The sequence below is a fragment of the Mauremys reevesii genome, linkage group 8 (genome assembly GCF_016161935.1).
Source record: "Mauremys reevesii isolate NIE-2019 linkage group 8, ASM1616193v1, whole genome shotgun sequence".
Lineage (NCBI taxonomy): Eukaryota > Metazoa > Chordata > Testudines > Geoemydidae > Mauremys > Mauremys reevesii.
This window is the reverse complement of record NC_052630.1, coordinates 43,579,662-43,597,158: the sequence shown is the minus strand read 5'-3', so window position 1 is coordinate 43,597,158 and position 17,497 is coordinate 43,579,662. Positions and strand designations below refer to the sequence as shown.

General features: G+C 56.4%; 1 protein-coding gene across 1 annotated transcript; it reads left to right on the top strand.

The window, feature by feature from the left end:
* On the top strand, positions 1-11,201 carry PHGDH (phosphoglycerate dehydrogenase). Its single transcript, XM_039484533.1, has 12 exons — positions 1-228; positions 1,068-1,219; positions 2,507-2,572; positions 3,518-3,572; positions 3,670-3,768; positions 4,669-4,801; positions 5,372-5,520; positions 6,413-6,565; positions 6,982-7,114; positions 8,907-9,034; positions 9,594-9,822; positions 10,861-11,201. The coding sequence occupies exons 1-12, from the start codon at positions 91-93 to the stop codon at positions 11,013-11,015; spliced, it is 1,590 nt and encodes a 529-aa protein (XP_039340467.1). The 5' UTR covers positions 1-90; the 3' UTR covers positions 11,016-11,201.
* The last annotated feature ends 6,296 nt before the right edge of the window (positions 11,202-17,497 follow it).

Genomic DNA, 17,497 nt, shown 5'->3' with positions numbered 1-17,497 from the left:
TGCTGAGCTGAACACGCAGCCCCCGAATTGCTAAACGTGCAGCCGCCAGTGTCTGGCTGGCCGCAGCTCTCCGCAGCCGCTGCGCTCGCCATGGCCTTCGCCACACTGAGCAAGGTGCTGCTCAGCGACAACCTGGACCCCTGCTGCAAGCAGCTGCTGCAGGCCGGCGGCATCCAGGTGCTGGACAAGCCCAATCTGAGCCGGGAGCAGCTGCTGGCGGAGATCCAGGTGCGGGGAGCAGGGATGGGGGCTGCCGGGGAGCTGCCTTGCTCGGTGGGGTGCAGGCTGGGCAGAGGGCGCGGGCTGCTCCCGGGTGCCAGCCGGCACAGGGCCCCCCGAGTCCTGGCTGGCTCGGGCTCCTTGCAGCGCTCCCCGCCCCGCGCCTGATGCAACAGTCGCGTGTGTTTGCGCGGGGACTCGAGGGCTGGGCCGGGGGTGCCGGGCAGGAGCTGGGGCGATCGTCCAGCCAAGGGCTGCACGGACGGGGTCGGGTCCAGCCTCTGCTGGGGAGCACTGCCCCCCCCCCCGCACTGCCCCAGCCAGAGTCCCCCAGAGCCAGTGGGCCCCTCAGCTCCCGTGCCCAGGGTTGGGGCGAGGCATGCTCGGCTGGCAGGGGTGGGGAGAGGGGCTCCAGGAGAGAGGCAGGGCTCCAGCTTGGGGCAGAGCAGAGGCTTTGGTGTGACCAGGGGCAGGAGGAACAGGGGCTCCTACAGTCAGGACAGCCAAGGCTCCCCCCTGTTGGGACGGGTGGGTCTCTGCCCCTGGGGCAGCAAAGCCCCAGGGTGAGGGGGGCAGAGTCAGACTAGACCCATTGCTGGAACCTCGCCCAGGGACAGGATAGAGTCTCTGTCACTTTGCGTCCGGCTTGGGGCGTCTCTGTCTAACCCCCCGGCTCTGGGCTGGAACACCTGGGGTGGCTCCCACGCCTGCTATACTGGGGTCAGGCTGGCTAGGGGCCCTTCTGGCCTTAAGACCCACAGCAGAGGGTGGGGGGAGCAGTGGTTTATGGAAGCTGGGGAAGGGCTCTGGCCTCCTCATCCCATCCGCTCCGGCACTCACCCCTTCAGGACTGTGATGGGCTCATCGTCCGCTCAGCGACCAAAGTGACCGCGGACGTCATCCAGGCTGCCGAGAAGCTGCAGGTGATCGGGCGGGCGGGCACCGGCGTCGACAATGTGGACGTGGAGGCAGCTACAAGAAAGGGCATCCTGGTGATGAAGTAAGAGCAGTCTGACTCCAGGACAAAGCTGCCTCTTCCCACACAATGGCTGTGCTGGCCCTGGCAGCATGTGTCCAGTTTCTGCAGGGTCAGGGTCTGAGGTCAGCATGGGGGGGGGGCATCTGAGCAGATCCAGGGTGCTCACCTGCAGATGTGTGGGCATGTGGTATCCCTCCTGCCACTCCATTACTTAGAAAAGGCTCCGGGCAATAGACAGGATTTGAAATGGGCAAGGTTCCATTCCCATTCTCTCTGAGCTGGTCTTGCGGGATTCTTACAGTGGGGGGACTCATGGGGGGCACAGGGCTCTGGGTTGGGTCCCAGAAGTTTAGCAGCGCATCTGGAGCTGATGGCGCTCCTGGATGTTTCTCCTAGAGCTGCGTAACATTTTTTTGTACTTAGTTTTCTGCTGAAAAATGCAGTTTTGGGTCAAATTCAGCAAATCAATTCAGGCAGAAATTGAGTGAAACTTTGAAAATGTTTCGCTTTGACTTTTGCAGTGAAGCCTTTTGACTTTCTGTTTTGAAACAACTTCTGAAATCCAGCTGAACTTGGTTAAAAAGCAAAAGTTAAAAAACCCTTGAAAATTAAATGACGAATTCATTTTTGAGTCAAACAAAATGTTTTGTTCTTCTGGGTTTTTCATGTTGGCCACCAAACCAACAGATTGGTTATTCACTCAGTTCATGCTCCAGGCCCCTCTTGCTCTGATGGGCCACTTGGGGGCGCGGGCAGTGTCCCCCAGGGCAGATCCCCTGATATGAACAGATTGTGCAGGCCCCCAAGAACCGATCCCAGCTGCAGAGCATATGCAATGGGGCACGGGAACAGAATGAGATGCTGTTGGGGATACACAGCTACCATGGGAGTGGCGGGGGTTAGAATCGACCCAACCCAGCTGTTCAGCAGGAGGGAGAAAGTGGGGGGCAGCACGGGTGGAAGAGACTGGTGCAGCAGCTAGATGTTGCAGGCTGATGTGACAGCAGCAGACAGAGCCAGCGAAGCGTTGAGTTCTGTGCCCGGAGGCCCCTGCCATGGAGTGACAGTATAGTCAGTGCAGCCAGTTCAGAACCATCATGGCTAGGAATGTTGGCAAGTCGCATGCAGGCTGAGTATCCGCAAGCAGCATCACCAGAGGCCATGCTCCCATGGGGAAAGGAGCCCGGCTTTTCCAAGCCCTGGGAAAGTGACTGCAAGGAGCACTCCCAGGCCTGCCCCATGGGGCCACCAGGGCTTCCCTGTCCCCGATGTCTGTGCTAACCCCAGTGTGCTCTGCTCTGCCCTCAGCACGCCCACCGGGAACAGCCTGAGCGCAGCGGAGCTCACCTGCGGGATGATCCTGAGCCTGGCCAGGTGAGCACATCTGCCCCCCGGGGAGGGCGTTTGGGCAGCTGGTACACCCCAGCCACTGTCACTGCCTGGGAATCTCAGGAATAGCCCACAGCCCAAGTGCCCCGCACTGTGCTTCGCCACATGCTGCGCCGGCTCATCTGCACTCTGCCCCACCTACCCAGCATGTGCCTCCTCCCAATGGCCCCATCCCTTCAGCATCCAGCTCGCACCCCACCACTGCCCCAGAGCCTTGGACGTCCAGCTCTGACCTGCTCCAGGCACAAAGCCCGGGGCACCGGCTCCCCATCTCTTCCACTGATACATAAACCCTGTCTCCCCATCACCCCTGCCAGCACTGAGCTTCCGAACCCACTGCCCCCAGCACAGGGCCTCGGGTACCCAAATCCCACCCACTCCCTGGCACTGCCAGCCACCCTGCACAGAGCACCAAACATCCAGCAGCCACTGGCTCCCCATCCCTAGCCATGTGGCTCTGAGCTCCTCACCCAGCAAAGAGCCACAAGACTCTACCATTGATCCAGCCCCTACCTAGAGCCCTGGCACCTGACTGTCCCCTGCTCACCATCACTGCCACTGGCCCCCGACTCCAAGCTGCCCAGTCATGTGCCCAGTTCCTTCCACGGCCCGCGACTCCCACACACCAGCTGGGGCTGGGTGGGAAGGAACAAAGCCACAGCCCTGTGCCCTGCGGAGCATGGACACTGGGGCATGTCGACGCCCACAAAGCACTCCTGCCCCGCCGCCCGCCCGCAACGCTCATACGCTCTGCAGAGCACTGACCCCGCTGTGGGCATGGCCTGTGCCGGGGGCACCGACACAAGGAGCCCCCCTACCGGGCCCCGCAGCCCCCTGGGGTGCAGGAAGCCCATGTGGGTTGGGGATGGCCCTGGGTGGCTCAGCCAGGGGCTGCAGGCTCTGCTGACCGCTAGGCTGTTGGTGTTTCAGGCAAATCCCCCAAGCGGCTGCCTCGATGAAGGAGGGGAAGTGGGACCGCAAGAAGGTAAGAGTCTGGTGCCATCTCCGTGGCAGTGCTGGGGGTGGGGGGAATGGGCTTCCCTGGAGCCAATGGTCACAGCCCTGTCTACGTTCTGCTCTAGTTCATGGGAATGGAGCTTCACGGGAAAACCCTGGGCATCCTGGGCCTGGGCCGCATCGGGAGAGAAGTGGCCATCAGGATGCAGGCCTTCGGGATGAAGGTAAGGGGGGGAGCAGGGAAGGGAAAGGGTTAAACTGCCCAGGGGCTTGGTGAGGCCCAGGGCAGGTCATGCCCGGGGGGGTGAGCAAGGGTTAACGTGCCCCATGCTCCTCCAGTACACACAGGGAGTGGGGAGGAGGGGGATTAATTCTCCCTCCAGCCAGGGGAATGGAAGAGAAAGGGTTAATCTGCTTCTCCATGCAACTGCAGCCCTTGGAGGTGCGAAGGAGGGGCCTGCCCTGTCTGTACCTGCTGTACCCGGGGACATGGGTGTTTCTTGTGCCTCAGACTGGTGTGACTACGGAGCCGTGCCCAGCCAGGAAAGGCAATGGGGAAAGCTCCCCTTAACTCTGCCCCTCGCACTCCTACGCCACAGCACAGCCAAGGGGGCATGGACAGCTGGGAAGACAGAGACTTACCCTGTTAGCCAGCAGTGTACAGTGGGAAGGCCGGGAGCACAGTGCTGAGACTGTGGGGGAAGCTCCCTGTGCCTGGCTGCCATGCGGATTCCCTGGCGAGAGCGAAGGGGCGTTTGTTACTGCGCGGAGAGGGCGCCGCTTCGGGCAGCAAAGGCAGCCTCCAGCAAGGATGCAGCCATGGCTCAAGCAGGACTAGAGCCCAGCCGGCCGGGACACGGCTTTGGGTCGGCTCAGTAAGGAGTGCCGAGTCATGGCTGCCCCTTGCCCCCCGTTCTTCCCCCTTCCGCCCCCAGGGGGGCCCTACTGTGGCCCCTCCCCCAGCCCTTTTGCCCACTGGGCTTTTTCCCTGCTGCACTTTGGGAAGAACATGGGGGCCCATCGTGAGGGCTGTTCTACTGCCCAAGGTCCCCTCCCCCAGGGGCCTGTCACCCAAAGCTGAGGAGGCCAGCTCAGGCTGTGTGAGTGACTATGGCTGTGCTTAGACCATAGGGTACGATCCCATCATCACACCTGAGGACTCTGCTGCCTTCGGTGTGCAGCAGCTGCCCTTGGAGCAGATCTGGCCCCTGTGTGACTTCATCACGGTGCACACGCCGCTCCTGCCCTCCACCACAGGTAGGGGAGCTGGGCCCAGAGCAGCCACGCCAGCCCCTGCCTCTCTCCTCTGGAGGCCATGGGATTAACAGGGGCGGGGGCCGGAGATGAAAACAGGCCTAAGGGGAGAGTCAGATACAGCCCCATGCAGAACAAGCTGGGGGGCCCAAAGCAGAAGATCTGGATAACTGTGGTCAGGGGCTGGCATGCTGGCAGAGCTGTGCCGGGGGAGGGGGCAGCAGTCAGGGGGATGGTGCATTGGCAGAGCCATGCTGGGGAGGCAGGGCTAGAATGGCAGGGGCAGCAGTCAGGAGGGTGGCATGTTGGCAGAGCCATGCCAGCCCAGTGCACAAGCTCCCATCCTCCTCCTGCCAATATGGAGCCCAGCCAGGGTGAAGGGGGGGTCCTGTCATGCTGACTGTGGGCTCGCAGCTAGGCCCTCCAAAGAGAACGCCCCAGCAGTGAGGGGAGACAGAGGCAGGGAGATGGGGATGGGATCGCAGATCACTGGGAGGAGAGCCAGGCTGGCTAGCTCATTGGCAGGCTCTACCCCGCTCCACACACACACACACACCCGCTATCTCTCCCCAGGGTTACTGAACGACAGCACCTTTGCCAAGTGCCGGCGGGGTGTGCAGGTGGTGAACTGTGCCCGAGGGGGCATTGTGGATGAGGGGGCGCTGCTCCGGGCACTGCAGTCTGGACAGTGTGGGGGTGCCGGCCTCGACGTCTTCACTGAGGTAGGTAAATGGGGCCCTGGGCGGAGGCGGGACCCAGAGCACATTCCCCCATGGAACTGCCACAGCAGATGGCAGCCAAGGCCTGCTGCCCTGGGACGGGGGTGGGCGCAGAAACAGAGGGCCCATCCCAGCAGCAGGACCTCGGGCCTTGCCTGGGAGGCACAGAGGAGCCTGCTCCTTGTTCTCCCCACGTTGCTGCCCAGGGTGGGTCACTCCATGTAATGCTCTTGTAGCTCCTTGGGGGTAGCGGGTGCAGGGCCCTGGTTCGTTCACTGGCTGTGGGCTCCACTCCACCAGGGCTTGGGGCCCTGGGCCAGCTGCTGGGTTTGATATCAGGGTTTAGCTGCTTGGAGAACATTATGTCCCAGCCCAGAGTGAGCAGCCACCCTCACTGTCACCCTGAGCCCGAGGCCTGTCGGCCTGGTCTGACTCTGCTTCCCCCTACCCAGCTGTGATGCTCACTTCCCTGCCCCCTGGCAGTCATCCCCACCATGCAGAGCCAGCCCCCCCACTCATCTGCACCCAGCTCTGGGGAGGAGCTGGGACGCAGCTTTGCCAGGCCCTCAGAAATGACCCGTCGGAAACTCTGTAACATTCCCAAACCAGCCTTAATTCTGCCCTCTGCATGGGAGTGAAGACTCCCCCACCCCGTGCAGGCCATAGGCACAGGACACCCCCCCCTAGTGCCAGGTGCTATGTCCCTGCTGTGTGCCAGCTGCACCATCCCCATCTGCATCAGCTGTTGGGACTGAAACACCACCCCGGCTGCTCAGCCAGCCCACAGGCCAGGAACTATGCCCACGTCTCCACCATACTTGGCTGCAATGCCCCTTCAGGCAGGGTCACTCACCCAGAGGGCAGCTTGGGCTAACGGGACAGGCTGTGTTTGCAGGAGCCACCCCGGGACCGAACCCTGGTGAACCATCCCAATGTGATCAGCTGCCCCCACCTGGGCGCCAGCACCCGGGAAGCACAGAGTCGCTGTGGCAAAGAAATCGCCCTTCAGTTTGTGGACCTGGCCCAGGGGAAGGCACTGGCTGGCGTGGTGAGTGAGGGGGCATGGGGAGGGACGCAGGCTGTGGGTGAGGATGGGCGCTGCCTCAGCAGAGCTGCCAGCGAGCAGACAGCCCAGCCAACTGAACATCTCATGCTACCTCAGGTTCTGCCTCTGCTCCAGGACTCAGACTGCGTGTGGCCTAGGTGCTAGAGCACTGGACTGGGACTCAGGAGACCTGGGTTCAATTTCTGGCTCTGCCAGCTGGCTGACCTTGGGCAAGTCACACTGCTGTGTGCCTCACTTTCCCCATCTGTACATGAGGGTAATGCTATTGCCCTCCTCTGTAAAGTGCTGGCAGATCTCTGGATAAAAAGCACTTTACGGGAACTTGCAAGTGGTGTTCTCCCCACCCATCAGCCCACTGTGTATTCAGCCCCTTTTCCTCTTCCTCCTTCTGCCCCCAGGTAAACGGCCAGGCTCTCAGCAGCGCCTTGGAACCTCAGACCAAGCCCTGGATCGCCCTGGCTAAAGCCCTGGGTGTGCTACTGCAGACACTGGCCAGCCCAGTGAAGGGAAGCGTGCAGGTCTCCACACTGGGTGAGCTCGCAAGGCTGGGCGGCAAAGAACCCAGCTCCTCGCACAGGGTGGGACTCAGCTGGTGCTCTCGAGGAGCTGGGCAGGCAGAATGCTGGCCCAGTGTCTCTGCCCCTGTGCTGACATAGCAGTGCTGCAGAGTGGGGGTGCTGTGCAGTGCCAGAGCTGCCCTGGGGGAGGCAGGACAAGGCATGTGGTAATTGAAGGTACGTCTACACTGCATTGTGGTCCCAGGCTTGGCGTTTCCAAGCCCATGCTTGAGCGTCCACCCTGCACCGTAAACCTGCATTAACAATTGCTGGAGCCAGGTCTCACCTGGCCATACTGCACTACACAGACCTCCTGGCTTGACCTGCGTCCGCACTGCAAAATGTTGGTTTTCCAATGCAATGTGTACATCCCCCTAAGGGCCCAGGCCAGGGACAAACCAGCAATATTCTGGCTGCTCACCCCCCTGTCTCCTCTTTGAGTGGGAAGAGGAGAGCTGGCTGGAAACTTTCATCAACTCATTTTGATGGGGAAAATGCCATTTTTTGTCTAAATTAAACATTTTAAAAAAATCACTTTCAAGAAGTTCTCACATGGGGAAAATTTTTTGTTTTGTAACATTTCCAAATTTTGTTTGCTAACTTCAAACCTCTTTGAATGTTATTGGAGGGGGGTTTTGATTGTTATATTTGTACATCATGCACTACTGCTATGGCCCCATTGTGAAATGATGTACAAACGTAACAATCAAAAACCCCATCCAGTAAAACTGGAAGAGGTTCAGAAGTCATGTCGTGAAACAATGCACAAACAAAACACTTCACATTCCCCAAACACTCTTCCCAAACCTGTCTGAAATTCACATTTCACGGGAAATGTTGAAAACATTTGTTTTCAGTCAAATTTGGAACAAAAATAAATTTAGAAAATGTCAAAACTTCCCGCAAAATGGAAATTGCAAGTGTCCACCAGCTCTAGGGAGGAGCAGAGTGGGGCTTGGTGGGGGGCAGCTGGACCTGCCCTGGCTTCACACAGTGTGGTGAGGGAACTGCAGCAGGAAAGGGGAAGCCGGGTTGGGGAATAGTCTCCAGGAGAAATGGCAGACACCCACTTGCTTTGGGGTTATAAAACCAGGTTAGCCGAAGCTCTGAAACAGAGGCTCCCAAGCTGGGAGGCAGTGGGAGCGGGTGGACCCAGGGTGCTGGCTGCTCATTTACATTCGTTACTCTGCTCCTGTCACTTCTCCAGAGGAGCAGCTGCTGGAGCTGATGGGATGGGAGGCATAGGCACCAACTTTCCCCAGCGCCGGTGGGTGCTCGCCCCCCCCTGCCCCCATTCCAACCCCTTCCCCAAAGTCCCTGCCCCACTTGACCCCTTCCCCAAATCCCTATCCAGGCCCTGCCTCTTCCCTTACCTCTTACCCCCCTCCCTCCCAGCTGCACGAAACAGCTGTTCCGCGGCGCAAGCCCTGGGAGCTAGGGAGAAAAGCGAGCACGTGGTGCACTCAGGGGAGGAGGCAGAGATGAGCTGAGTGGGGAGCTACTGGTGGGTGCAGAGCACCCACCAATTTTTCCCCATGGGTGCTCCAGCCCCGGAGCACCCACAGAGTCGGCGCCTATAATGTGAGGTGATGGCGACGGGCAGGGTTGGGCTATGCGAGTGGGAGGAGAACGGCAGACTCCTTGTATTAAAACGTGGCCTCTGGCAGGAAGCAGTGGGAGGAGACTGGCATGGGATGGGGACCTACAGCAGCTGGGGCTCTGCTAGCGTGTCTCTGTGTAACCCTCGTGGCTCCCTGTGCCCCCAGGAGCGCCTTTGGAGAAGGCCGGGAGTTACCTGAGCCCTGCCGTGGCTACCGGCCTGCTAGAAGGAGCAGCACAGAAGGATGTGACCCTGGTGAACGGGCTGCTGCTGGCCCAGGAGGCTGGGCTGAAGGTACGCGGCTTGCTTGGGACCCCAGTCACACACCCAGGAGTCAGTGCACATGGAGTCCTCTCCCTGGGTCACTTCACTGGGCCCCCCCGGCATGGGGCAAACTCTCCACTGGCCTGTCTGCCAGCACTAGAGCCCAGCTCTGTTTCATCACATCCCCCAGCAGACACTGCCTGTCCCTGCACTAGCAGGGCACCCGCCCTACCCCTTACATGTAGGCAGGGACACCTGGCATCTGCTGGATGGTCTCCTCCTGTAGGACCCCTAGAGGGGGCCCTGACAAGCCCCAGCCCATGGCTAGCACCAGCTGGGTGTTCTCTGGCCTGCAGCCCCCGCAGAGGGTGAGAGGGGAAGGATGGCCCAGTAGTTAGGGCTCCAGAGACCCAGGTTCAATTCCCTGCACTGCCACAGACTCCCTGGGAGACCATGGGCAAGTCACTTTGCCTCCTTGTGTGTTGATTCCCAGCTGTACCCTGGGGTAGCTGTACCTCCCGGGCGGGGGTAGAAGTACCATTGTTATGGCATGGGGCTGCTGAGCTGTCATCTCCCCTCTCTCCTTCAGGTCACGGCCACTCATAGCAACGTGGTGCCCGAGCTGTACAGCAGTGACAGCCTCCTGCAGGTCACCTTGCAGGGGACCCCCTCCAGGCTAGTGGGCTCGGTCCAAGGCAGCACCCCCATCCTGCAGGAGCTCAACGGAGCCAACTTCAAGCAGCCAGTTCCTCTCACCGGCCACCTGCTGCTCTACAGAGCCAAAGCTGCCACCGCCAGCACACTGCCCATAGTGATTGGTGAGGAAAGAGTCCCCCAGCCTGCCCGTGCCACCCCCAGTCCACAAGTTACAGCTAGGCCCTGAATGTCCCACCTCACCAAGGGGAGGGCTGAGGTCCCACCCTGGCTGCTGCTGCTGCTTCTCTGGGGCCAGCGGTGTGCAGGGCTGAGTTAAGAGGCTGCAGGGCTCCAGGCAGCAGTCGGAGTTACCGGGGGCAGTGGGGTGCCCTAGTAGGGAGTCCTGGCTCAGACAGAGCCTCAGTCCTGAGAAGAAGGAAGGTAGGGGCTGCAGGTCCATGATCTGCCTGCACCAGTGATGGGCTCCCGGTCTCTTGGACCCCACGGTGCCCTCCTCATCCAGGGCACTCGGTTGGCAAGATACAGGGGAGAGGGTGCAGTGGGGGGATTGCAGGGGAGTTCCTGGCAGTTGTTTGGGAATGGCAGGGGAAGGGTCAGGGGTTGTGAGCAGACATCCTACGGATGTAACGAGGCCACGTACCTCTGGCAGGCAATGGTTGCAGCAGGGGGTGGGGGAGCGGCGGGGAAGGCAGAGGCTAGGTGTTGCTTTGCCATTAAATATCCCCTGCCCCTGAAACAGGTTTGACAGACAATGGGCCTAGGGGGGAGGGATAGTTCAGTGGTTTGAGCATTGGCCTTGTAAGTTCAATCCTTGAGGGGCCACTTGAGGGGGGGGCAAAGGATCGGGGGCAAAATTAAAGGGGGCTGGGGGGGCAGGACCTCGAGGTGACCTTCCTCGAGGTCCTTTCCATATCTGGTAGTTTTATTTATTACCTTATTACCTTACCTGTCTGCACCAGCCTGGGCTGCTTCGCCATGCTGGCTACAGGGCAGGCTGAGTTTTCCATTGAGGGAAGGCCCAAGGGCTGTCAGCCTCACAGCCACAAGGGACTGCTGCTCTCAGCCTCGTCCTGTCCCCGCAGGGATGTTCAGTGGGGCGCTAAGTCGCGGCAGGGCAGAGCCAAGGGCTGTGTTGCAGCTGGGTGCCCTCGCCCCAGCAGGCGCACAGCGTGAGTGCTCTGTGCTGTTCCCATCTGCAGGGCTGCTGGGGAAGGCTCAGGTACAGCTCCAGTCCTACCACAGCTCCTGTGCTGTGGCGGGAGAACAGTGGAGCATCTTGGGAATCTCTTCGGCGGTCGGGGCCCTCGGTGACGTGAAGCAGCATGTGACAGAGGTCTTCCAGCTCACGCTCTAGTCCTTTACGCGAGCTCGCAGCTGCTTGCCAGGGGAGCTGTTCTCCCAGCAAAGCCAGGCCAGGTTCAAGACCAGCATGCAACCTCTCCCCTGGCAGCACTGCCAGCCAGCAGGCTCAGCGGGGGCTGGGCACACCGTTGGTTGTCGTTAGGAAATCCAAGCACAGTCAATACAGCGTTTGGGAGGAGACCGTGTGCATGTGTCTTGTGTTCGGTGTCCCGCGGCGGCCCGGGGAGGGGAGAAGAGGGCCCAGGGTATGCTTGGGATGAAGCAGGAGTTTGCCCACAGCGGGGAGAAGGTTTTTGCTCGCTCCTGTTCCCCTGGCAAGATCACTGTTGCCCATGGCGCAGGCCAGCACTTTACAGCCCTGCCTTGGCAGCACAGACTCCAACCCCTCTCCAGCTGCTCAGATGCACCCAAAGGAGAGGGGCCAAGGACACCTCCAGCCTTGGCCCCAGCCCCTGGATGGGGGACTGTAAAAGGGACAGCTGCCTCCCAAGTGACCCCTTCTTGCCTGGGGTCCCTATAGAGCAGCCCTGCCTCAGTTTACCCTCTGCAGGGCTCCTTAAATAAACCCCAGGCCTCAGCTGCATTCCCCTCTGGGTCTAATTGGTTTATATAGAATTCGCACCACTAGTCAGTGCTGGGACTTCCCAAGCTTCCAGCTGCACCCTAGTTCTTCCTTGCATTTGGCAAACCCCTATGTGGCTGGAGTCTGATGTCACACACATTCCTGAAGCCTTCTGCTCTCTGCTGCTGGCTGGCTGCTGTATAGGCCAGGTTCCTTGTCTTAAGCCCAGTTGGACAGCATGTACTCAGCCACAGGTTCACTGGACACCACTCCCGTGCCCTCTTAAAGGGACCAGTCAGCCGGTGACAAGGATTCAGCTACCAGTCCAAAACTGGAACAGATGCTTTGCTGGAGTGACCTGCCATCCTTTGCAACACCTCTGCCCATGCCGTTGCTGAGCTGTAGTTTGGTTCAGACACTCCGTAAGTCAGACTCCTGTGCCAGTTTTCTTCAAAAGTGGTTTGGCTAGAGATCTGGTTGAGGTTTAAAAACCAAGCCCTGTTTGAAGTCCAGGTGAGGCTGGCTAGAAGTGCTTGTTCATATTACAACCTGAGCTGGAGCAAGAGCCCCAGTTAAAGTTACAGAAACTGTTTCTGTTAGAATCCTATTTGCATGTCTTTGTGCTTTTTGCAGTGCTCATGTTTTGGGGCTGAAATATTCTAGACTTGATCTCAGGGCCAGGCTTGACTGTAGGAGACTAACCTATATCTCTCCAGCCATATTCAGGTTAAGAAGGGGGGAGCTGGCAGAGGTGAAAGTAAGCCAGTACAGTACGGTGTGCCAGACCAAACTGGGGCTCCCTGCAGCTGCCAGAGCCCTGGGCCCTTTAAATCACCCCTGAGCCCCCAGCCGCCTCTGCAGCTGGTAGCTCTGGGGGTGTTTTAAAGGGCCTGGGTATTTAAAGGCCACGCCTCTTCTGGTTGAAGCCACACTTCTTCCGGTTGAGGCCACATCCCCTGCTCAGGACTCCGGTGTTCCAGTCCGTCCTTTGTTACTTTCACCTCTGGGAGTGGGGAAAAAAGTTTTGCCCATTTTTAACATGGTGAGAGTGCCATGGCACCTCCTCTCTCTCCCCCCAAGAGAGATGGCGCAGAAACAGGTGGCCCTTTCCATAGCAAATTCGTCACACAGCTATTTCATGTCAAGCCCACTCTTTGCTGGACTTCAGCATATTCTACTGTAAAATGAGAGTTTGGCCCATTAGGAAACCTAGCGAGTGCATCTACTGCAGAACACATGCATAAGGTGATCTGCAAGAGGGGCTGAGCCCTCTTTTTCTCGCTCTATAGAGAAGGCCTGACAGTGTTTCTGCCTCTCCCATCCCTAAAAAGGGGGAGGGAGCATTCTGCAGAGGTGCACTTTTTTGTGTATTAGACTGCAAGGAGGAGCAAGCCTGCACAAGCCCTAGAGTTTAAGCTATCTAACATTTTCCATTATACCTCTTGTTTTCATTTGTTTATAACATCATCAAACACCCCTCAGGCTGAAATTTCCCAAGCTGGTCACTGCCATTGGTTATTTTTTTTGTTTGTTTTTTTTTTCAAAAAAAGTCATCCTTTCAGAATTAGGTTTAAAAATCTTCCCATTTCCTCTTAATATCTGTAGAAGTTTTAAACCACCTTGAGCATCATCATCCCTTGGTGGAGGAGCATGACAATTGGGCCAGGAGCTGCTAATGCACTCAGGTGCTGCTTCATATCCTCATGTACAGCTGTGATCAAGGTAGAGGCTGCAGAAATTTACCATTTGCACATGCTCAGTAGAACTTGCTAGACACTTGCTCTTAGTTTCCTGGGCATTCTAAGTGCACTGAGCTGGCTCCCAAGCCCCACTGAGCTTCCTGCATCATTACCAAGCAGCTGCACAGATAAGTGCAGCATTATTTTTCCACCATCAATATATCCTTCGGCTGAGGGAAAGGGGGGCAGGGTTGTGAGCCTGGAGAAGACTGAGTTCTAATCACAGCTCTTCCCAGGACTGGAATTAGTTGTGTGCACTGCACTGCCCAGCCCTGATTACAGAGCAAGATCTCCTAGTGCTAGCTGAAGTGACAGGGCAGGAACATTCTCCTCCATACCCATTTTGCAAGCCTGGGAGATCCTGATCTCAAATATGGCAGATCCCAGAATCCTTCACAGAACCATATTGCCTCTCAGAATGAATGTGCCAAATCTATGTGCTGGACTGTGAGGGCTACAAGGGGACTGACTCCTGCATAGCCAACATCACAAAATGCTGGAGGATGCAATAAAGAATGGACACCATATAAATGCAAAGAATAGTTAAACACAGCACTTAGACACTTTAACCACTAGGCCACCCTCCCCTCCCCGAGCCAGGAATAGAAGTCAGGAGTTCCGCTTCTCAGCATTCTACTGTCTAGCACAGAGCTGTGCAGCCCGCTGGTCCAGCATGTTTCCTCCCCTTTAGGGGCTCACACACACAACCTGAGACTCCACAGTGCTGTCTGAAGAACAGACTTACCAGCGTGACCAGAGGATCATTGCACCACTTGGTGGCAGCAAAGTTGTCACACCCTCCACACAGACAAGGGCCTCTCATTTAACTGCAGCCTATAGGTTTCCCTTCATAGTGTGATGTGGCTGTATTTGCCCCCGCTTTTCATAATGGCTTTATTTCTGTATACAGTATAAAAGCATATGGAATAGAAAGTAGTACAGCACTCTGCACAGTGACATCATCTGAGCCATTCTTCATAGGTCAGTTCAGCCAAAGGACAGCTAGCACCACCTATGAAGGGAGGAGCTAAGGGCCTGTGGGGGAAAGCGCTGAAGAAAGAAAGAAAACAAAAAATCTATTGAATTTTAAACCATCCTAGAGGAGAATTTCAAACAACCTACTGACAGGCTCTGGCTCTGTTCAACCTATATCAGCGTTGCTCTGAAGGCTTATGGAATTTATTTCTATTTAATAGCACCCTGTGGTTTGATCCCCATTGAGTTCTATTGGAACTGGCCAAAGGAGAGGAGGGTGATCCTCACACACCCAGGTTATCACCCTGCCGCCGCAGAAATGTACTCCTCCAGCAAAGGGGAGGGACGGAATGAGCTCCTGGCATCACAGAATGTCCTAACCCAGGCACCGACATGGCGAATGGTGTGAGGCTCTCAACCGGGCACGCAGGGCTGCATTATCTCTACGGGGCCCTTCAGCCAAGCGTGCAGTCCCTGGGAAGAACAACAAGTCTTTCCGTTTGCGATAATGGAGCCAGGGTGTTTGCAGCTGGTGCAGTGGGAGCCTGCAAGCTCTGCGTTGGTGGTTCGGCCATTGCCTGGGGATCTGCTCTGATGAGGCTGGGCAGGTCTACAGGGACAGAGCAATAAGAGTGGATTAATTTGCTGTCTCTCTCCCACCCCTGATGGTAGCTCGCAGTCTTGGTACAGACCCCAGCTCCTCACCTGGGACACCAGCCCAATAACTGCAGTTGGGGGGGGGGCAATCTTTCCTCCTCCAGAACCTGCCCAACCGCAGCCACTTCAACAGATGGGAGCCGGCCCCCATTCTGGAAACTTGCCAGTTTGCTCCCCCCTCTGGGGAAGGAGCTAGCCCCTCCCATGGCTCGCAGTGCATGGCTACAGTCTGTTTGTAGCACAATTGCTCCAGGAGAGCTAGCGCAGGTATGTCTCCTCCAGCTGGGAATTGCCCCCCAGCTCCAAGTGCAGATAGGCATGCAGCATGTGCGGGTAGAGGGACCAGAGTCCTGCTACCCCAAAGTGCCAGCAAAGTCCTACCCCAGGGTCCGCCAGCCCCACCTAACTGCTAAGCCCCTCCCTCTGAGCAGTTATGTTGAGTCCTGGCACTGGGTCCTACCATCCTCCTAGCACTGGTTGGGAATTTGTATGCATGACTTTCCAATGGAAAATACAGTTTTTGAAACTTTTCAGTTTTCCCTTGTGAAAATCTAAGCAAAATATTTCATTTCAGGTCAGTTCGAATCAAATCAGAATATTTCAGTTTTGAACTGACCCAAAATGTTTAGTTCTGTAGCAGTTCAATAAAACATAAAACTGTATTTACATATCATGGCACATTGCCTTATGGGAGTGGTAGTTCTGGCCCCTTTCTCTCCCATGGGCTGGGCTGCCGGAGCACTACATCTCCCATAAGGCATGAATTTCACACTGACCAAGCTGCGTGGTGGCTCATGGGAGTCACATGACTGGGTGCATTGTGGGAGATGTAATCTGACTAGGGAGCCTAGCCCCCAGTGAGGACAGGTGACCCCCCACAAGGTAATGCGCCACTGTAAGGAAATATAGTTAATGTTGAAATGACTCAGAATGAAGCATTTTGCTGTGGGGAATGTTGAAAAGTTTTGTTTTGTTCAATAACACTAAAATGCAATGTTTAGACCTTGCTGTTGCATGGGAAATTCCAACCTTTTGTCCCATTTCAGGACCAAACCAAAGGTAGAGATGTCAAGATGGAAATTCCCAAATTCGCTCAGCTCCCCAATGTGAGCCCCTCTCTCCAAGGGCATTTTCCCCCTGCTAAGTCCTCCCCAGATTTAGGACAGTGTTGCACGTTGCTGAGTGAGAAACTCAGGCTCTATGCTGGCAGCAGCTGCTGGGTCACTAGCACTGAGTAAGGCAGCAGGTGGAGCTGCCCTCAAAGAGCAGGTGAAGATAGAGAGGTGTTAACGCACATGCAAGGAACATGTGAAATGAGCAAGAAGAACTAGAAGAGCCCAGACTGACCAATGGCCAGTCCCTTTCTGTGTCTTGCCAAGGATTTCACAGGACTCTAAGAGGGACTAGACCTTTATCTGGCTACAAGTGTGTGACGATGCAGTTCTGGAGGGACCCAGCTGAGAGTGCCAATTCAGGACCAATTGCTTAAACAGGGCAGTTACAGCCCAAGGCTGGGGTTTTTCCACCTCTAAGGCAAACCAAACCAGTCAGCCAAAGAGGACTTTGGTTTCACCCCACTGGCTAACCACAAGTCACACAAGCAATTTCCTTAGACTCTCCAGTCTCCCAGTATCACCACCAGTCCCACTCGTCCTGGGGATGAATGATTATGAAAACCAACACTCCAATAAAAGAAAACGGTTCTCTCGATCCCAAAGAATCAAGCCCCAGACCCAGGTCAATATACACATCAGATCTTACCCACAAATCACACTGTTGCCAATCCTTTAGAATCTAAAATCTAAAGGTTTATTCATAAAAGGAAAAAGATAGAGATGAGAGCTAGAATTGGTTAAATGGAATCAATTACATGCAGTAATGGCAAAGTTCTTAGTTCAAGCTTGTAGCAGTGATGGAGTAAACTGCAGGTTCAAATCAAGTCTCTGGAGTACATCCCCCCGCTTGGATGGGTCAGTCAGTCCTTTGTTCAGAGCTTCTGTTTGTAGCAAAGTCCCTCCAGAGGTAAGAAGCAGGATTGAAGACAAGATGGAGATGAGGCATCAGTCTTTTATAGGCTTTTCCAGGTGTAAGAACACTTCTTTGTTCTTACTGTGGAAAATTACAGCAAAATGGAGTCTGGAGTCACATGGGCAAGTCCCTGCATACTTTGCTGAGTTACAAGGCGTATCTGCCTTCTCTCAATGGGTCAATTGTGTAGCTGATGGTCCTTAATGGGCCATCAAGCAGGCTAGGCAGAGCTAACACCAACTTGTCTGGGATGGCTCCCAGAAGCATAACATAAGTTTGAAGTACAGACAGTACAGAGTTAATACTCATAACTTCAACTACAAAATGACACATGCATACAGACAGCATAATCATAACCAGCAACCCATAACCTGGTCTTAGACACCTTATATGACCCCCTTTACATAAGATTTGGTGCCACTACAGGACTTTGGTTGCAACCATGTTCTATATGGTCCCAGATTATATCAATAACATCACACAGGGGTATCCAGATGTATCATCAGCAATGAC

Bases quoted from the DNA above. Each gene is read 5' to 3' on its own strand.
- PHGDH (XM_039484533.1), top strand. From the start codon at position 91: ATGGCCTTCGCCACACTGAGCAAGGTGCTGCTCAGCGACAACCTGGAC. The intron at 3,573-3,669 runs GTAAGAGTCTGG...GTTCTGCTCTAG, and splicing joins GGAAGTGGGACCGCAAGAAG to TTCATGGGAATGGAGCTTCA. The intron at 4,802-5,371 runs GTAGGGGAGCTG...ATCTCTCCCCAG, and splicing joins GCTCCTGCCCTCCACCACAG to GGTTACTGAACGACAGCACC.